The sequence below is a fragment of the Pinus tabuliformis genome, chromosome 2_1 (assembly GCF_031772625.1).
Source record: "Pinus tabuliformis cultivar Carrire ecotype Pingquan chromosome 2_1, CPIR1, whole genome shotgun sequence".
NCBI lineage: Eukaryota > Viridiplantae > Streptophyta > Pinopsida > Pinales > Pinaceae > Pinus > Pinus tabuliformis.
The window spans coordinates 990,151,947-990,173,519 of NC_142299.1; the positions used below are offsets into that span (position 1 = coordinate 990,151,947).

The window sequence follows — 21,573 nt, forward strand, 5'->3', positions numbered from 1 at the left end:
TTTTGGCGAGGAGGACTATGATATTCCCACTTAGCAACATTGCTAAGGGAAATATCAATTTTTGGCCAGTTTTGAATTAATTCGCATTAGCACTTAGGAAGTGTGGGTTTAGAGGCCCCACATGTATTTTTTATCAAATGTGAGCCCAAACATTAGAGGATGGAGGAGAAAATCGAGCCACTAGTGGTACGTGGGGGCCACTCATAGAGAATTGCGACCCACATGGGCAACACACTCCCATTGGAGCGAAGTTGGTGGGGGCGAAGTCGGGCTGGGCCCACATGGGCACCTTGGAGGCTCTTTGATAAAAAGAGCTAGAGGCACTCATTTTGGTCATTCATTCAACTTTGAGAAAATTGTCTTTGACATAGAACGCTTGGGCGGAAGCCAAGTCTGCAAGTGTTGTTTAGCACACGAACGTTTCCAAGCGGAAATTTCAACCCTTGCTTCGGTGGACTTCGAGTGTCAACCCAAGGAGGGAGTTCCATCTATTCTGGTTCGTACCAGCAGTAGGGAGTGTGAGTTTGTGGAGAGGCTCAGCAGCAACAGCGCAGGGATTGCGCAGTTCTTGGAGGAGGCACGCTAGGAGGTTGAGGAGTGAAGTGATTTTGGGGTTGAGACTTGAGGTGGAGTCTGGGGAAGTATTTTGTTGGAGATTGCAACTATTTTGGGGGATTTTCCAGCACTTTGGAGGAGCAGCGAACACAAAATCTGTTGCAGGTTACATCTTCTGCTTGTGGAGGAGGGCCAAGCATTTGGGGTCAATTTTGGAGTGTCAAAACTAGGACAAACTCTTTCTCGGTTTTTTTGGGTTTATTGAGGAGAGGCCAAGCTTAATTTGGCAGAATTTTCTAGGAAGATTTGAGGAGTCAAAGAGGGGTTCCAACTCAGCCAACGGCACACTTTCTGGGCATTTCAGCGTAGAGCCAAGGAGAACCAGCTAGTACTCTTGGAGGAGATCTCATATTCATCACTTGGGCTTAGCTAGTTTGCCTAGGGCAAGCCCGGGTGCATACTTTCCAGGCACCTATTGTACTTCATGATTTATCAATAAAATGGCTCAGCAACGCAGTTTTTGGCTTTAAGTTGGACAATGAAGCACAAGATTAACCTTCTCTCATTGTTATGTCAAGTTCATTTCTAAGTATTTTAGTTTCTAGCTCTTTTAGGCTCTTAGAGTCTTAGCTACTCAAGACTTCAAAGACCATCAAGCTTTAATTTTGAGACTTGATTTACAAGCATCAATGCTACATCTACATACGTTGAATGCTGACAAATACCTGTTTTGTCTAAATACTGGGAGGCAGGTTTGTCATCTAGCAGCATTTCTCTCAATCAATGCATCATATTATCTTTGCACATCAATCATAGTGTATATCAATTTGTGCTATTCACCATTGTGGGTAAATGTGTGCACCCTAATATCCTTCACTAACTATCTGGAGATGCTACAAATACATACACAGTAATTGCAGATTTTTGGTAGAGTGAAATTCTAATAATTAAAATGATAGCATAACAAGAAAGAACCAATACTGAAAATTAGTACATTATAGAAGCCAGCTTATGCTGTTGAGTCCTCACTGAACGTGAGTTACAAAAGCAAGCTAATGCTCTCGAGGTTCTAATGATATTTTGTTTCTTATACATAATACAATTGTTCTAAGAAAAATAGAGGGTGGTTTGAAGCATCAAAACAACTTACAAAAAGAAATACAAGCCCCACGATAAACTTGAACCCAGAACGGCAGGATAGAATCCAGCATAAAGTCCTTTTAGGCCCTGTAAACATGTAGACAGTAAACAAGATAAAACATTGTTAAATACGAGTCACAACGTTGGATGAAAAGAAAGGGGCACCTTTGCAATCTAATTTAGACAATGGAAAATGAAGATGAATATTGAAATATGTCACTAACCAATTTCAATATTAAAATCAAGTTGTTTAATTTCATCTTACCTTCATAACTCTCAGAAACATAGAATTCACCGCTTGTCATGAATATCACGTGTGTTTGGAAGAACTAGCCAAATGTAAAGAGATGATGAACTGCAACCTATATTGCACCTGTGTCTTGGAGGTGAGTGGACAAGTTTTGAGGATGGCTGCAAGGTACTTCCAAATTTTAAGGGGAGGGACAGATGGGGATGAAAAATATTTTAAAAAATTAAACCAAGATACAAGTCAATATAAGTAATAGTTCTTAAACAATAGGTCCCAAATATACATATACATTTGAAAGAACTAACCAAATACAAAAAGAGAAGATCCACTGCAACCTATATTGCACCACATCCTGAAGACAAGGGGACAGGGGTAAAGTGGATGGGTTTTGAGTACGGTTGAAGGCACTCTCAAATTTCCAAGGGAGGTGCAGATGGGGACGACAAGAATATTTCTTAAAATTAAAAATATTAAAAAACAAGAAAAGTTTTAATATAGGACAAAGACAGATACAATTCAATAAAACTAGCAATTTGGTCTGAAAGACCATGCTTGTGCGAAAATTAGAACCCTGGTAAAAAGTGTTGAATATTAATGTTCATTATGGTAGGACATGTCCCTAAGGTGCCACTAAAAGAGTCAAAGGCAACTGTGAAAATCAAAGGCTGAAACTGAAAGGCAGTTTAAGTGAAAATCAAGGGCTTAGACGAAAAGGCCACCAGAATGAAAATCAAGAGTAACCTTAAAAGATACTGAAAAGAGAATCAATGTGGTCCTAGTTGACTTGGTCAAAGTTGATCACTTCCACAATCTAAAAATTGATGGCCTCATACTTGAGATAAGTTACATCCACTGACAAATTAGACATTGGAATACTTGAGGTTCACTTCCCTTTCATCATCTAGAGTAAGACTATTGGGAACAGGAAGCACAATTTTCAAAAAGCTTCTAGGAGAGGAGAACTTTGGGAGCATTGTTTATATAATACGTACTTTAATATAGTTTGATGGATATATATTCAAAAAAAGCCTGCAGAAAGTCGAATCAAGTGCAGAAAACATGAAATTATAAATTTAGCTATAGGATTAATGATGATCACAAAAGCACCGACCAATTAGTACACAGAAAACATCAATCATCTACTAGTTATATCATTGTCATCAAATGATCAATCATCAACCACGATATCAACCTTCAAGTTTCAACATATAAAATTTGTCATCAACAAATTGTAACAAATAACATCAATCACGAAATGAAACAAAGCATGATATTCATTACCAGAGTTGTAAGATTCAATCAACACTTTAAAGGTAGGTTCAAAGTTCAAACTTAAAACTATCATACAATATTTACAAAATAATCCACATTAAAGACAAAGAACTAAGTTCTAGAGACTATTTCTAACAGAAAAAACAAAAAGAGATCTAGTAACTACTAAGCTTTCCTCTTGACATGAGAAACTTCTAGTTTCTTTTCCTGTGAACTATGAAGAAGAAGAGTACTAGGTGAAAGTGTTCATGCAACACAAGCAATACCTACACGCCCCCCACATAACGTTGGATGTTGAGAAGCTAAAAGTAAAACTCCTGCATCTAGAAACCTGCTAGAGGATGGGGGTGGCATGTCTACTCCATGACTATGATCACCTTCATGATCACACAAAAGTGATATGACTCCAAGGGGGGCATATATGGGGTTAAATGTAAATGTATATGTAATAGGGCCGACATAATAAGAAAGGGGCCACGTGTGCTCATATCTATTCCCACATTACACATGTGACCCTTTTCTTATTAGGCCAGCCCTATTACATACACATTTACACATTACATGTACATTTAACCACATAAATGCTCCCTTTGGGGTCATGTTACCGATCATATTACCAAGGTTGCAAAGGTCTTTGCAACATGCTAAGGTGGGCACACACAGAGTAAGGGTCCACTGTCAGCTCAGCTCTAACCTGTTGATTTTTCAAGTGCAATATAATAATATATATACAAGCATGGATTTCTGAAAATTCTGACAATTACTTCTAATGATATAGTTCTTCTTTTAACAATTCCAGTTTATCATTAAGCAAGTACACTTTAGAAATTCAACCATAAACCATAAGAACAGTAGAGATCACAATGCACAAACGAGAACATAAGATTTACCATGGGAAAATCCACTTAGAGGAAAACCTAGCAACCTTTTTCTTAGAGAAATTCTTCAGTTCATCAAGAAATACATCTAATGTTGCTAGTCAACTATGCCAACAAGCGAATGGTCAAACCTGGTCCACATCCCTCAAGTAAAGCCCCCAATGTGTCCTGTAATTCGGCCGGATCAGATCTGCCCTAGGCCGAAATTCGACCTCCAGAATATGCCCAGAAAACTCAGAAATTCAGCCTCCCAGTCTGCCTAGAAATTCGGCCTGCCCAGAAACACACATGCGAGCTAGATAAAGAGATGTGAATTAGAGAGAGAGATATAAAAGATGATCTTCATCCTTCGTCCTTCTTGATCTTCGCTTGGATGCCCAAAACTTGTCTTTTTTATGTGAGGGCAAATGGTGCTCTTGAGGAGGATGTTGAATGCTTTTATATAGATGTTCTGCCTTCACGATGTTGAAGAAAGTGTAACTAGGTTTGGTCTTCATAAATGTAATTTTGATCTTTGTACTTGTAAAAGAAAAGAAATATTATTTTTGTAAATTGTAAAAATGAGTTTCTTGCTCATTGCATAGGTCTAGCACGTGTTGAAGTGCTATAGGAAAGTCAAAGAGTCAAAGAAAATATTGAAGAGCTCTTCTTGAGCATATATAAAATGTATATGAGTCAACCTAGTGTCTAGATCAGCCCTCCAAGACAAGCACAATCCTCCTGAAGAAGTCAGCCAGCAAAACGATATAGAAAGCAGTCATGTCGGCCTCAAAATGTATATAAATATCAAGTCGGCTCACATATAAGAGACACATCGGTTCACTTGGTCAAGTCGGCTTAATTTGGAGAACGAACAACTATAAATACCCAGCTAGGGTCACCACCGAAAGCACAGAACTAGGATTTCTCTCTGAACTTCAGATGGGTACAGGAAGTGCAGGAAGACAGTTTCAGATGACATTTTCGGAGGTCTGTCCATAAGCTCAGTAACCTCCGATGGGTACGGTAGACACCTCTGCAATTTTCATGGACAATTACAATGAGGCAAATTACAGTCTCATCCCCCTTGGTGGTGACAATCTCAGCATACTTAAGATCATGATCTCGGTACAAGGAAAGTAGTCACTGTCTCGGTGTAGCTGTAACAATGAAGATCTCAGTAATGATCACAGTCTCGGCCTACCAATACAGTGAAGCAGCCTCACAATCTCAGCATATTTGTGAAGAGAAGGATCCTGAAATGACACTCTCTGTCTCAACATGTATCCTGGAAGCAGTATATAAATCTTGGTGTCATGATGAAGGTCTCATAGAAGGAATAGCAATGATCTCAGCAGAAGTGCAGCAATATTCTTGATGAAGGTGCAGCAAGGTATAAAGATCTCAGTGGTGCAATGATGATGATTTTAGTAGCAGTGATGATGATCTCAGCTATGACGAAGAAGAGGATTGGTGTCTTGGTCTTGGAGTGGCGTAATAGGTCAAAGGTCATGGTCTTGGTATTCGTCAATTGGAATCTCTATAAGAAAAATTTTGTGCGGGTTTTCCTCTCAAAAGAGTGAGAGGTTTTGGCCCTGGCAGAAAGCCAACATCTTGTGTTCTTGTCTCTTTGCTTTGGTAGCTATTTGATGAACTAAAGAAGACACACTCTAATAATAACAAGTGAAGATTGGAATAAGAAGAAAAAGATAAATACACCTCACAAATAGTTACCATGACTAGAAGAATCTCATTGACTCTAATTGCCCTAGATTCTTCAACATGGTATCAGAGCTAAGGTGCTGAATTCAAAGGAAGGGCAGCAAAAAGAGACATTCAAGGATCAGCTTCAAGAAGGGCATCAAAGCAAGTTGAAGAGTTGTGTCAAAACTGAAGGATCAATCTACAACAGCAAGAACTTTTGTCTCCACATTCATCATCAAAAGGCCACCAAAACTCTCATCAAAATGTCTACAAAGCAATGTAGCTCAAAAGACCTCAAAATCATCATCTTGGAGAAGGTCAAAGTCCTAGAAGCAGTCCTGATCTACACTACAAAAGAACGCAAAACATATTGAAGGCAATAAGGCATGGTCATCTTCAAGAAAGAATCATCTCCTTGCCCTAGAAGAAGATCATCCGAGGAAGCAGCAAATCATCCTCATCAAAAGGAGCAACCTTTTCTATTAAGGAAAAGCTTTCTCATTTGAAAGAAGATCATTCAAGAGGAAGCTCTAATGCATCTACCACTTCCAACATGATCAAGGTGAAGATTTTATCTTCACATCTCAAGTAAGTATTTTCATTAATCAATTTGGTAAAATGACTTCATGATTGCAAGGAGATCTATAGGTTGGATGGGTCATCAAGATTCCTTGCATGAAGAAGGAGGATGGACATAGTCCTCTAAATAGTTGAAGTCATTGAATATATCAAAAGGTCTCCTCTGAATTCATGGAAAGGGATACTAATGAAAGATCCCCTCATATAGCAATATTGGAGACATCAAAGAAGATGTATAAGATAAACTCATTCTCTGAAGATGCAATGAAGAAGGTCACATGAAATCTAATCTACATGAAAGTAAAGGTATCAAAAGATGTAGGATATCTTCATAAGGTCTCATCTACAAGACCTAGGAAGGAAGATAACCATCATTGATCTATAATGCACTAACAGATAATCAAGGTAACAAATATCCATGGGATAAGAAAGTTACCTCATTCGACAACTTATGGTCTCTATGCTAAATAGAGAAAGATAAGTTGATGGCAAAAGTATTGAAGGTTAAAAGGACTCAAACATGTGCAAGAAGGAAAGGGAAGTTTGGTCCTCAAGCAAGACAAAATAATATAGCTAAGATTCAATGCTATGGAAAGATTATAGAAAGAAGCTCATATCACCGGAAAAGATGGAGGAAGTTGAAGAAAAAGGGCCAAGGAAAGAGGGAGTAACAAATCTCTACTATGAGTAAGATGGTATCCCTCACAAAAGGGTCTTATCATAAGCTCTTAAATCTTGTGTTATAGATATTACCAAGATAATAAGATGCATGGTGGCATCATGGAAGCATTAGAAACAAGAGCTCGTGACATCACCATGAGAATCATGAAGGACAAAATCCATGAAACTTGAAGGATATAGCTCTTGGGAACCTTAGTGGACATTGAAGAAAAGGAAGGAGTCATCCCGGACAAGACTCATCATACATCAAGTCAAAAAGGAAACATCTACCAAATAGGAATGTGCAAGATCCTCAAGGTTCTCTGATAAGATCCTCATCGGAGGGTTCACTAATCTAGAAAGGAAGCAATTGTTTCATCAGGAATTCCAACTTATGGAATTCATGAGATGATGGTGTGATGACATGAAGCAGATCAAGGATTGAAAACCGTTCAATCAAAGAAGCTGCTGGAAGAAGCCTAGATGACCTAAAGGTAAAATAAGGTATGTATGCTTGTGTTTGATTATTGATATTATAATGTCATGTCGTATGGTTGCAGGTAGCATGGATCATTACTTCTATCTTAAGAAGCATGATCAAGAGAAAAAGGATCTCCTCCTTTGATAAGATGCAGGAAGGCATAAGTCACACTAGATGAAATCAACATAATATGTCCTCATATGAAGTATGAGGTGGTTGACTACAATTAAGAAACTCTAATTGAAAGCTCCTAGGAATGGAATGTGTGAGGAAGGAAGAGATTGTGAAATATGCAACCCTGATGAAGGCGATCAACATCCAAAAAACCAAGAAGACTTGACTAGGAAATCTCCCGAAAAGATATGAAGACTCTGATGTAAAAGATGAAGACCCTTGACAATGGATATCTTTGAGAGATGTGTGAACATGTCTGCAGGATGTTGATATCTACAAGACGTTGTCATGATGAAGAGCCATCTCGTAAGGTATGATTTGATTTAATATTATGTTTTAATCTCGTAAATAATATCTAGATGAGTTCATGCAGGGCTACTGGAATAGAATTGAAAGTACAAGTACAACTAGCATTCATGTGGTCGATGGAAACTCCTGAAAAGAAACATGATAAGGAAGAAGTAGCCATATGACGAAGGTTCCAGATATGAAGAAGGCCACTTTCCATGAAGAAAGGAATGACATGACGAACTACGGAGGAAAGTGATTGATGGTTGTTGCCCTACAAGGAAGAAGCTCAACTGAATTTCATGACATCAAGGAGAGAAGTTGATCAAGCAACTGAAGAACCCACGAAGAAGAAGTTGTTGATGTATAAGAGAGTCCCTAGCTAAGGGGGAGCTTGGATTGGGTCACCCCTGATTAAAAATGAGTGATAGTTGTGTTTTTCTATTTCATGTGTCATGCACTAGACCAGGACTAACAATCGTAAGTCTTATTGAAGGCCATGAAGAGAAATGTAGACACATGATGGATGTATCCTCCCTAATTGAGAGGGATAGATAGACACAACATTCTTGTCTTCACTTAGGAAGAAAGAATGGAAGATTGGGTAATCATCTGGCATCCGATGCTCTTTGAGGATGTGTAGGGCATCCAAGATAAGAGTAGGAAAGAGGACCGATATTCTTTGAGGGCTGGGAACCCAAGATAAGAATAGTCCTAGAAGGTCATACTCAGTGAACACCCGGGTGGGTATGTACCTTGAGAGACAATGATGAAGGTGTCTATAGTCATTGGTCTCGCCAACATTGTGCTCTGATCTAATGAGAGATAGAGTTGTCAGTCAAGGCCTTGATGTGGAAACAATGTTGGTTACTATGTGCTATCTAGATGGGTTACCAATCTGATTCCTCTTATGAGAAATTCTTCAGATTCAGAATGACCAAGTACCATTATGAATACCTCCCTAGTTAAGAGGGAGTGTTGAAGAAAGTGTAACTAGGTTCGGTCTTCATAAATGTAATTTTGATCTTTGTACTTGTAAAAGAAAAGAAATATTATTTTTGTAAATTGTAAAAATGAGTTTCTTGCTCATTGCATAGGTCTAGCATGTGTTGAAGTGTTATAGGAAAGTCAAAGAGTCAAAAAAAAATATTGAAGAGCTCTTCTTGAGCATATATAAAATGTATATGAGTCAACCTGGAGTCTAGATCAGCCCTCCAAGACAAGCACAATCCTCCTGAAGAAGTCAGCCAGCAAAATGATATAAAAAGCAGTCATGTCGGCCTCAAAATGTATATAAATATCAATTCGGCTCACATATAAGAGACACATCAGTTCACTTGGTCAAGTCGGCTTAATATGGAGAACAAACAACTATAAATACCCAACTAGAGTCACCACCGAAAGCACAGAACTCGGATTTCTCTCTAAACTTTGGATGGGTATAGGAAGTGCAGGAAGACAGTTTCGGATGACATTTTCGAAGGTCTGTCCATAAGCTCAGTAACCTCTGATGGGTACAGTAGACACCTCTACAATTTTCGTGGACAATTACAGTGAGAAAAATTACAGTCTCATCCCCCTCGGTGGTGACAATCTCAGCATACTTAAGATCATGATCTGGGTACAAGGAAAGTAGTTATTGTCTCGGTGTACCTGTAATAATGAAGATGTCAGTAATGATCATAGTCTCGGCCTACCAATACAGTGAAGCAGCCTCACAATCTCAGCATATTTGTGAAGAGAAGGATCCCGAAATGACACTTTCTGTCTCAACATGTATTCTGGAAGCAGTATATAAATCTTGGTGTCATGATGAAGGTCTCAGAAGGAATAGCAATGATCTCAATAAAAGTGCAACAATATTCTTGATGAAGGTGCAACAATATTCTTGATGAAGATGCAGCAAGGTGTAAAGATCTCAGTGGTGCAATGATGATGACTTTAGTAGCAGTGATGATGATCTCAACTATGACAAAGAAGAGGATTGGTGTCTTGGTCTTAGAATGGCATAATAGGTCAAAGGTCATGGTCTTGGTATTCGTCAATTGGAATCTCTATAAGAATAATTTTGTGCGGGTTTTCCTCTCAAAAGAGTGAGAGGTTTTGGCCCTAGCAGAAAGCCAACATCTTGTGTTCTTGTCTCTTTACTTTTGTAGCTATTTGATGAACTAAAGAAGACACACTCTAATAATAACAAGTGAAGATTGGAATAAGAAGAAAAAGTTAAATACACCTCACAAATAGTTATCATGACTAGAAGAATCCCAGTGACTCTAATTGCCCTAGATTCTTCAACACACGAATGGGTGTGTTTCTTCATTGGGGCCAACTTGACCTGAGGGAGGGCCAACTTGACTATCTTAGAGCCAAAAATTCAAATTTCAAATTTCAAAATTTTCTTTTTCAAATCCGACACAAAAAGCATGTCTTACAATAATTCTTTCAAGGGCTAAATAATCAAAATGACATGAAGAACATGTCTTACAAATTCTTTATACATTACAAGACCCAAAAATATAAATTATGAAGATCAACCATAGCTACAAAATTCAATACTCCCTCTTAGCTAGGGAGGTATTCATAATGACTAGACAGATGTTCTTCTTGTGAACAAATTTCTCTAAGAAAAGGTTATAACAAATCATCATCAATCAACTACCATAATTCTGGCCAAATGTATTTGACACATGGTAGGATAATAGCACCAACAAACTACCATAATTCTGGTCAAACATCTATGACACATGGTAGATCAACAGCATCAACAGGTTGCCATAATTATGGTATGCACCTCTGTTAAAATTGGCAACTAGGGCCAAACTCCATATGCGTCACCTTATTTATGACAGCTGTTATTTTTCTTGAATTCCTCTCTCCGAGAGGTGTAGGATTGATCTAAAGATCATCCAATTCCGACATGTAAAAATGAAGATATGAATTTATTTGTATTATTGACAAATTGTCAAGGTCGGCCAACAAGCAAAACAAGCATTTTAACCCCCAGTTCATCCTCAACGTTGCATATAAAAGGAGGAGACCTCAAGTCATTATTTGATCATCTCATCTCATGATCTCTCTCTCCACTTGTTTGGGTATGTCTTCTCAAAAGGAGGACGTGGTGGAAAGAAAGATCTCAAGCCCTAGCCGCAGCCAAGAAGGAGCCCTAAGACAGTGTGAAGGAGCCTGGAAGGACAGCATGGGAATTTCTGTGTGTTGTAGGTGACAGCGTGGTGAATAAGGTTGTTCTAGGGCATGAACCAAGGTCTAGTTTAGGTGTGCTTGCTAGGTAGGGAAGTCGCAACCACAAGGAGAAGTAATTCGTTGAAGAGAGGCCAGCGTAGGGCTGGATATGTATGCAGTTGGGTGCTGGCAGGTGCAGACAGCTAGGTCGAGTTCATGAGGAAGATAAACATTGTTGTTTGGGATTGTTTGGGTAACATTTGTGAAGGTCGAAAGCTACAACAAGTTGTTGTGCTAGGCCGCAGGCCATAGCACACAGCTGGAGGTTGTGTTAAGGGTTGTCATGGGTGGACAACACCTTTAGGAGGCAGCGTGGCATGAGAGGAGGGTCTCCAAGGTGGACCGCAGCCCTACAAGGGCTTGTTTGTTGACTGTGTGGTGGAACTAGGGCTGCAAGACGTGCCCTAACTAGGAGTGCAACAAACAGCAGTGCAAACAATGTTGCAGCAGTGTTTTGTGGAGGGTTGTTGGATTGATGGTATTTGAACTCCTCAAGGGTATGCCGCAGCTCTCTTAGGGACTGTTTGGAGATTGTCAAGGGAGTTTAGGGTTGCAGCAAGTGCCCTAACCAGAACAGCAATCAACTGCGGAATGTAAACAAAATTATGAGCAGTGTTTTGGGCTAATTGAGCTTACTTTTGAAGGTCGAAGTTGACTGGGCTTGATCGAGCTACTTAGAGGAAGAATTCTAGCATGTTTGACCAACATTGACTTTTCTAGTCAAGGCCTTACTACTGCTATCATAAATTATCAAATTTGTAAATTTGTACTATCTATTGAAGAATATAAGAAGAATTGATCAAGGGTTCCCCACATTGGGGTTTGTCCCTGGCTGGTGCCACATCTTGTGTCCTCTTGTCTTGGCTTGTCTTCTACTGTTTATGTTTATGTTCTATTTGCATTTTACTATCATGCTGATATGATTGCTAAACTGGATATTGATATTGGGCTAATAAATTGCTCTCAAGCATAGAACATACCAAAAATTAACAATCTCTGACAGATGGTGCATCCTCACCATAATTATGATTGATACTCTTGACACATGGCACATCATTAGCATCAACTAGTCACCATAATTATGGTCTATCTGACACATGGTATACAGACTAGCCTTGGTTCACCATCATTCTGGTCGGTATCTGGCACATGGTAAATCCCCAAAGGCCTCACTCTACCAGAGTAATTATGGGCTTGATGCTAAATGATCTTGATGTTGAAAGGGCCACACTCTATAAGAGTAATTATGGGCCTCTAGGACCATTCTTCCTAATTCTTGTCAATATAGTAAACATTGGAAGAATGATTGTCCTTTGTTGGACCATTCTCCATAATTCTAGTCACATAGGACATAGGGAGAATGTTAGTCCATGATGTTATCTCATCAACACTCCCTCTTAATGAGAGAGGCATTCTCCACAAGTCCAAGCTTGTCTCTGAAGTATACAAACTTCACACGAGACAGAGGCTTCGTCAAAATATCTACAATATGCTCATCAATGGAGACATATTGGAGCTTCACTGCTCCCTTTTGCACCATGTCACGGATGAAGTGGTACTTGATCTCGATGTGCTTCAACTTGTCATGGAACACTGGATTCTCTGTCAACTTCACACAACTTTGATTATCACAATAAATCACAGTCGGTTCAAGCACATGATCAAATAGTCCCGCGAGTAACTTTTGAAGGCATATTGCTTCCCAACTCGCCAAGCTAGCTGCAATATATTCTTCCTCCGCATTACTGAGTGCGATAGATATCTACTTTCTGCTCATCCACGAAATTATAACAGAGCCCAAAGTGAACCAACCTTTGGATGTACTCTTCCTATATTCAATGCTCCCTGTCCAAACTGCATTTGTATAACCCTGCAGTTGAATATCGTCGTTTGAGACATATCTCAAACCAAAATCAATTACACCACAAAAGTATCTGAGTATGTGCTTCGCTGCAATCCAATGATCATGTCTAGGTTCCACCTAGAACTGGCTTTATGTGTTTGCTACAAAGCAAATGTCCGGCCTGGTATTAACCAGATACATCAACGAGCCAATCAACTTCTAGTACATTGATGGATCTATCAAATCATACTCAGAGTCTCTTAGCTTTTGAAAATTTGTAACCATGGGAGTCAATATCGACTTGCAATCCATCATACCAAACTTCTGCAAGATCTTGATAATATATTTTCCTTGACCAAGAAAGATTTTGATGGGCTTTTGCCATACTTCTAGCCCTAAATAATAGTGCATCAACCCAAGATCCTTCATATCAAATTCGGAAGCTATCTTCCTCTTACATTGAATAATAAGATGCTCCATACTTGTTAGAAATAGGTCATCAACATATAACATTGGATCACAAGTTCATTCTTCTCGACCTTGAAGTACAACTTTGGATCAGCATCGTTTTTGGAGAAACCAAGTCTCATCAGATAATTGTCAATTCATGTATACCAGGCTCTCGGTGCTTGCTTAAGTCCATACAAGGCTTTCTTTAACCTGCATACGTGAGACTCTCTACCATGGACCTCAAAACCTTGAGGTTGCTCTAAGTACACTTCTTCTTCAATCACACCATTAAGAAAAGAAGTCTTTACATCCATTTGATGTAAGATGTAAACCATAGAAGAAGCAATAGAAATAATGGATATAATATAGTATATCTGGGGACCATAGCAAAATTATCATCATAGTCTTCTCCCTCTTTCTGGGAGAAACCTCTAGCCACAAATTTCGCCTTGTATTTGTCAGTGCTGCCATCCACTACATGTTTGATCTTGTATAACCATTTGGAGGACGCCATTGGTTTTCCTTCAAGTCTAAGCACAATTTCCCATGCATCATTCTTCATAATTGATTGGTATTCTTCCTGTTGAGAAATCTAGGGGTAGCTTAATTAGGTGTATTCTCTTACTTTGATAATTGCTTGTGATGCTCTTTTACTTAACTTGATGTCCTTGTTATTAGCTTCTTCTTTCACTTGATTATTAGTATCTTCTTATCATCAACAAGCTACCAAACAATGAAGATCAATGAGATAAGAGGACACAAAATGTAGGTTGCTAGCCAGGGTCAAAACCTCTCCTCTTGAGAGGAAAACCCACAAGAAATTTTCTCTTCTTATAGAATCTTTAAATGATGAATTCCAAGACCTAAGACCCTTGTCAAAGACCCCTCCAAGACCAAGTCAACCTTTCCTGTGATGAACTTCTCTTCCACAAAAACAACCCAAGTCAAACTAGTTTCACACTTCAAATTTTCAGCCTCTGCTTCAAATTTCGGTCACTACTTCAGAACTACACTTTTCGGCCCTTCCTACAATCTCTGATTTTCGCACGTGTGGGTAGAATAGTGGTTGAAATTATATTTTGTCTCCTTCGCTTGATATGCTTCTTCTTTGACAACTCTGCTTCCAAGGTAAATCTTCTAGGTACCAAAATTTGGCTTCTTGATAGTTCTGAAATTCGGTCTTGTCGCAGTCACAGTGATGCCCTAATATTAAATGTGTGAAGTGATGTAGCCCTAAAAATAATCCTCCAAAAACTTGGCTCTTCCTTCCTTAGTTTCTCCTTCTCTTCGCTAGGTATTTCTTGCCTTCCTTTAACTTCAATGAACTTCTTGGAGATGTCTCAAATGAGGTCAAGTGCCTCCCATTTATAGGCTTCTTGGGAACCCTAATACGCTGACTTGTCTTGCGTTAGGACGACTTGTCTTGGAGGAATCTTTGACATACTTTATGACTCAAACAAATTTCTTTTACATCATACAAAGTGCCCAATGGAATCTTTCATATATGACAATGACTCAAATGACTTCTTGACTCTGACAAATCCTAGAAGCACTCAATGGGTGCCTGACCTACAAATAAATTGACCTTGAGCATGAAACCCATGCGACAAAAATAATAATAATTTTCTTTCTTTTTACAATATACAAGAATCAAGTGCACATTTCATAATTATGAAGACCCAACCTAGTTACATACTACAACACACCCTCTTAACTAGGGAGGTATTCATAAAACATGCAAGGTACTTGGAAATTTTTATACTGAAAAATTCTCATAAGAAGGGTCGAATTGGTAAGCCATCTCATAAGCTATTATTTCATCTAATATCATTCATCATACCAACCAGCATTGTCACGTAGCAAGGCCTTGACTAACAGCGCTATCTCTCCACAAGAAAAGAGCACAATGCTAGTGAGACAATGACCTATAGACACCATCAGCATTGTTGCTTAAGGCACATACCCCATCTGGATGTTCACAAGGTATGTCCTTCTAGGACCATTCTTGTCTTGGATTAACACATCCTTAAGGAATTTCCCTTCGACTACTCTTACCTATTGGATGCCCTACCTCATCCTCAAATAGTATCGGAAACTAGACTCTTATCCAATCCTCCATTCTTTCTTCATAACATGAAGACAAGAATGATGTGTTTATCTCTCCCTCTTAACTAGGGAGGATCTACTCATTCCTATAAAAGGAATATACCCAAGTTCCCTCTTACCTAGGGACTTGCCCAAGCTCCCTCTTAACTATGGACTTGTTATCAACAACAATTATCTTATCTTTGATGGAGATCATCATACTATTAGCTGCTTGTAGAGCTCCTTCTTTCGTCATCATGTCATTAACTTCAACTTCTTTATCATGGAGCCTTCTTTTTCTAAAACTTCTTTGTAGGGCATCAGCCATCTTCTCCATCACTTCCCTCCAATGAAACATAGTGTTGAACCAATAGTCATGTCATCCTTCTCTTCATCGGGAAGTGATCTTTTAGTCCACACCTGCCTATTCTTCATACAACTACCTATTCCAAGTCATGCTTTTTTCAGGATCTTCCATCCAATCTCATGAGTACTTAGTTGTAGGAAACTTTCTACAACCCTTTTTCGATAGCCCTGTTTCAACCCAACCAGATGCTTTCTCAAAAATTAAAAATGAACATAAGATCAAAGTTACATTTTTATGATGACCTTTCGTCATGACATAAGCTTCTAGCAGCATGAACATCTTGCACATGTATGAATCCATCTCCAAGACATTCATTACCAAGGTTTTCCTTTTCTAGTATACACATCAGGGTCTTCACACCTTCTTCATGAAGATGTCATAGCTAATCCTTCTAGTTATCAGATGTTGATTACATATCCTATCTCATGTGACTATAGATACATCTTTCATAAACTCTTCTTTCATCCTTTTCACATATTGCTTCCGCAAGATCTTCCATACATAGTTCCTTCACCATAGGAACCATAGTCTCTTCATATTCTTCATGAGGTCATATTATGTTGATTTCATCTTGTCAATATGTAGAAGTCTTCAAGACATATTGTCTACATGCCTTCACGTATCTTTCTAAAGGAAGAGTTTTCTTCATCATGCTCATGAGATAGAGCATTCTACCCATTCTATCATATGAAAGCACGACTTTATCTATCAAATATATACATACCTCTTCCTTCCTTTCGTCGTCTAGACTTCCTCCTATTGGAAAATGTAACTAGCTTCGATCTTCATTAAATGTATTTGAGTCATCTTGTAATGTACTTGTCAAAAGAATAAAGAAAAGAATTTTTATTATTATTATTATTATGACTTATTAAAGCATGGGTTTCATGCTTGGGTCATCATGTTTTAGGTCAAAGTCCCCATTGATGACTTCTAGGATTTATTCTGATTTAATAAGGTCATTGTACTTTTAAAGAGACCCTTCTTGGGCTTTTGAATCATGTAAAAAGGTTAAGTATTGAGTCAAATATGAATTATGTTGCCTCCACACCAAGTCGGCCTTAAGATGATCAAGTCAGCCTCAAAGAGGGCTATTCGACCTCACCAAAGGACTATAAATGAAGCAGTTTGAATTCCATTTGAAGCACTCACTCAACAAGCTAGTTCAATATCTCTTGAAGCTAGAAAAAGTGCGAAATAGAGGAAGGAAGAAAAGGAAGTGTGAGTTTGGTCTAGGAGAAGGAAGGGAGGAAGATCGAAATTTTGGTGCATCTATCTCTCTCTCTCTCGTGCCTTGGTTTGGAAGATCGAAGTTCTCTTGTTGATGTCACAGCCAGTCACTGCATGTTGTTGCTGCCATATCCAAGTATAGGTCGAACTTCTTGTTGTTGTTGTTGGGTGTTGCTGTCTCAGGAAGTTGTATTGAGCCAAGATTGAAGTTCCTATGTGAAGATCGAAGTCTTTCAATGAATATCGAAGTTTCCAAAGCAAGGTCGAAGTTGTTGGGTCGAAGAAAGTGTTGCTACTGCTATTGCTGCTACCAGTTCAAGTTGGATCGTCTGCAAGAGAAGAGGGAGGTTGACTTGGTGTGGAGGAAAGTTTGTATCAATGTCTAGAGTCTTGGAATATCTCCGGAAAACTATTGAAGGAAGAATTACTAAATGGGTTTACCCCTAGAGAGGGGTTTTGCCCGGCTGTGAGCCTATATCTGGTGTCCATTGTTTTATGTGTTATTGCTTTGGTAATTGTTTGATGAACCAGAAGAAATAAAATATAAAGTAACCTAATAAGAAGTCAAGAACATCACAAGTAATTATCAAGTATAAGAAAATCTTTCTGCCTTTCTAATTTTCTAACATGGTATCAGAGCTTTGTTGAAGAAAGAAGAAAAAGGCAGTCTCAAGCACTTGATCAAGGAGTCATTCAAAGGGATTATTCAAGGGAAGAAGTCTATTATCTTCAAAGACAATATCTAACACAATCAAGGGATAGAACAAACTTGAAGGAGCCTCAAACTACAGGTCTTGGAAGACGAGGATTGACCTCGTCCTTGAAAAAAACAAGGTTCTAGACTTGGTCAAAGGAAAAGTTAAGAAGCCTGCAGATGACTCTAGTGATGTTGATAAAGTGAAGTTCAGAGAATTAGAATTAGTGGCATGACACTAATGGTAGAAGGAATAAAGGATGACCTTGTCCCGTTTATAGCCAACATTAATCATGCTCAAGAAATGTATGAGGCCTTGTCAAAGTTATTCACTATTAAGAACATTGGTCAAGTAGCAAGCTTGAAGAATGAAAGAAGGACCACAAAGATGACTAAAGAAGATACTGGGCCTCCTTCTTTGTGAAGATAGCGAGAATCAGAGATGATCTTTTGGCCATTGATGAAATTGTTCAAGACAAAGAACTCGTGATCACTGCTCTATTAGGATTGCCACCTACTTGGGGTACATTTGCTACAGGACTTAACAGTTGGAAGGAAGCTCCCACTTTTGAATAATTATGGACTGCCTGCAGTCAAGAAGAATTAAGGATCTCACTAGTTGCCAATCCTGAAGGAGTTTCAAATGCCTACACTGCTCAACACAAAGGAAAGAAATCAAAAGGACCAAGAAAGAAAGTAGACATGTCCAAGGTAGAATGCTATCAATGTCATAAGAGGAGTTATTACAGGAGTGATTGTCCCGACGATCCAAAGAATAAGAAGAGAGATAGAGATCATGCTAACATTGTTGAAGAAGAAGATCCAAAGAAAGGCAAACACGAAGTATCTAACATAAGGGACTTACACTACTAAGTCCTTTGCTTTTAGTCTTAGATATCCTATTTTGTATTTTTTATGTTTTAGAATTTATAGGTTTTTAACATGTTTTTGGAAAAGACATTTTCTTTTGTTTTTATAAGTTTATAGGTATCCCTCAAGCTTTGGAGGGAGCCCTCAACATCTCCCAAAGATAAGTATCTCATTTCCTTTCAGTTTTTGGTTTCATGTACTTATTTAAGTTTTGATTATATTAAATACTAATCACCATTCTCCCTCTATTGTCTTGATTAGGAAAACATCTACTATATCCTCAAGGAGTATGGAAGAGAGCCTCCCAAGACAAGGTTTGTCAAGAAACAAAGGTATGCCTTAAACTACAAAACATTGATTTCTTTATAATAAATGTTTATTCATTTGACAATCTATTACTAACATTGTTATGTCTAGCTATATTGAATCATAATGATTCTTGTTTTGGGTGATTCATCACTTGATAAATCTACCCCCCTCATATTCTTAACTGATTTTATAGAACCCTAGACAGGTTCTCTGGAAAACCCTAACCTAAGTGTATGCTAATGTTAATGTCTGAAACTCTAAACTGCTTAAGGTTATTGAGAAATGTTATTTGAAGTTTTTGTTGATGATGTATGTTTGGGATTTTGGTATGATCAGGAAAAACGTAACTTGTTAGGGTTGAATGATAAATTCTAAAATCCTGAACCTTTGAAGTATTGGTAATATTGGGTTTGCCATGTTCTTATATTGAAACCCTAACTCATTAGGGTTTGGTGGAATGTGTAAGCAAGACCCCTATAATATCTTAGAAATGATTTCCTTGGAATGTGTGTTTGTCCGATCAAACCCTAGTCTAATCAAGTTTGTTGTATGTCTAACTCTTATTGATATTTGTGAAGTTGGGTTTGACTAACACATGATATGAAATGCCTATGCATGATGATGAAGTCCTAGATGTATGAGTTGACCTATTTATCGATGATCATGAATTTTAGGATTTGGAACTAAGCCCTAGTCAAAGTTTTTTTTCTCTAGAATGATAGTATTTGTGAAATTCTAGGGTTTTGGAGTTAAACCTTAGTAGAAGTGAAAATATCTAATATGTTGACAATGTGATAATTTGAGATTTATGTAAGATTGTTGAAATCTGAGTTTTAGTTGTGATTGATGTTTGATTGAAAAATCTAGCGTTTCCAACTAACCCTAGTAGAAGTTAGTCATGTTAATGACTAAGCTGTGATTGGTTTTGATTGTTAATTCTCGTGTATGAAATCTAGGATTTGTATGAAACCCTAGTAGGAAGTCTAACATATGAATTTTGAAAGTTGTTAGAAACTTTGTAGATCTATATTTGTTTGAATTGTTTCTAGGTTTTGCTATGTGTTGTAGTAAGGTATGCCATACCTTTGGAAGAAACATTGAAACCCTAGATATAATGAAAGTTGTTATGAAGTAGTCTAGGGTTTATGACAAAGTCCCTAGCAAGATGTTGAAGAGTATGTGTCTCTTGTTTGTAATTAAGTTTGGGTATCTGATATATATAAGGTTGAAATGCTTCCATAATTCTGATATGGCTAACTTCATGCTTCTATAGATTTGGTTGTACTTGCTATCTAAGTTGTGCAGGTACACAATCTTCAATATGGTGAAGATGTTTGTTGATAAGCATGATGTGAATAGTGATGGCAATGATAACTCTGATGAAATGGTTGGAAGCCACAAAAGATTCTCTAATATCAAGGAAAAGAAGTTGATCTCCCTCGGTTCAGAGGGAGCCTAAATAAGAGAGATCCCACTGAGATTAAGAGGGAGTCCGGATAAAGGGAAGCTCCCTGCTTGAAAGGGCATAGCATAGTTTTAATTAGAGAATGCTTTTTGAAAGATATGTTGTTGTATATGAAGTATGAAAGCATATGATTGAGGAATCTTTTGTCAAAGATTCAGTTGATATTAGATAGTCCTATTGCATTGAGAAACAACATTAGTTGTCTAGAAGACCCCGAAGGTTTGTATTTGATTATGTACATGTGAAAGTATATTATTGGTTGGGGTTGTGTTTGTACAGGTGAATCTCTCAAAGGCATGTTGGTTACCAATTAGATTGATTAGGAGATATTGGTTATCCAACTTATCCTTGATCTGATGGATCAAGGAGTGTTGAGGCTTTGTGAGTGGAGCATTGTCTGGGAGGACATCTGGCCAGCACTTTGTGTTGATGTCTAGGTCCCGAAGTTGGAAAGGTGGTGTTGGTCATAGAGCTTTGTTTTGGATACACACCTTGATCCCTGTGTTGATGGTTAGTAAGTAAGCCTGATGGTACCTAGAAAGGCTAAAAGCTTGAGTCCATCTTATTCCCACTTGGATAGATTACCCTGTTTAGGAATCTAGTCCATGGCATTGCGGTGCCTAAACTGTTAAGAGACCAATGGATAGATTTCCCTGGTCAGAAATCTAGTCCATGGCATTACGATACCTAAAGTTCTTCGTGGTTCATATAGTTGAGATCTTCCTTGTATATGATGAATACCTCCCTAGTTAAGAGGGAGTGTTGGAAAATGTAACTAGGTTCGGTCTTCATTAAATGTATTTGAGTCATCTTATAACATACTTGTCAAAAGAATAAATTATTATTATTATTATTATTATGACTTATTGAAGCATGGGTTTCATGATTGGGTCATCATGTTTTAGGTCAAAGTCCCCATTGAGGACTTCTAGAATTTATTCTAGTTAATAGAGTCATTGTACTTTTAAAGAGACCCTTCTTAGGCTTTTGAATCATGTAAAAAGGTTAAGTATTGAGTCAAATATGAATTATGTTTCCTCCACACCAAGTCGGCCTTAAG

The 21,573-nt window shown here is 38.2% G+C and overlaps 1 protein-coding gene across 2 annotated transcripts in view; it reads right to left on the bottom strand.

The window, feature by feature from the left end:
* The window catches only part of FOLT1 (folate transporter 1), a 339,568-nt gene that overhangs the window by 255,218 nt on the left and 62,777 nt on the right, over positions 1-21,573 (bottom strand). For both annotated transcript variants that reach the window (XM_089403631.1, XM_089403630.1), the window contains exon 3: positions 1,706-1,782. In XM_089403631.1, the coding sequence (XP_089259757.1) occupies positions 1,706-1,782 (77 nt within the window). The remainder of the gene's footprint in view (positions 1-1,705; positions 1,783-21,573) is intronic.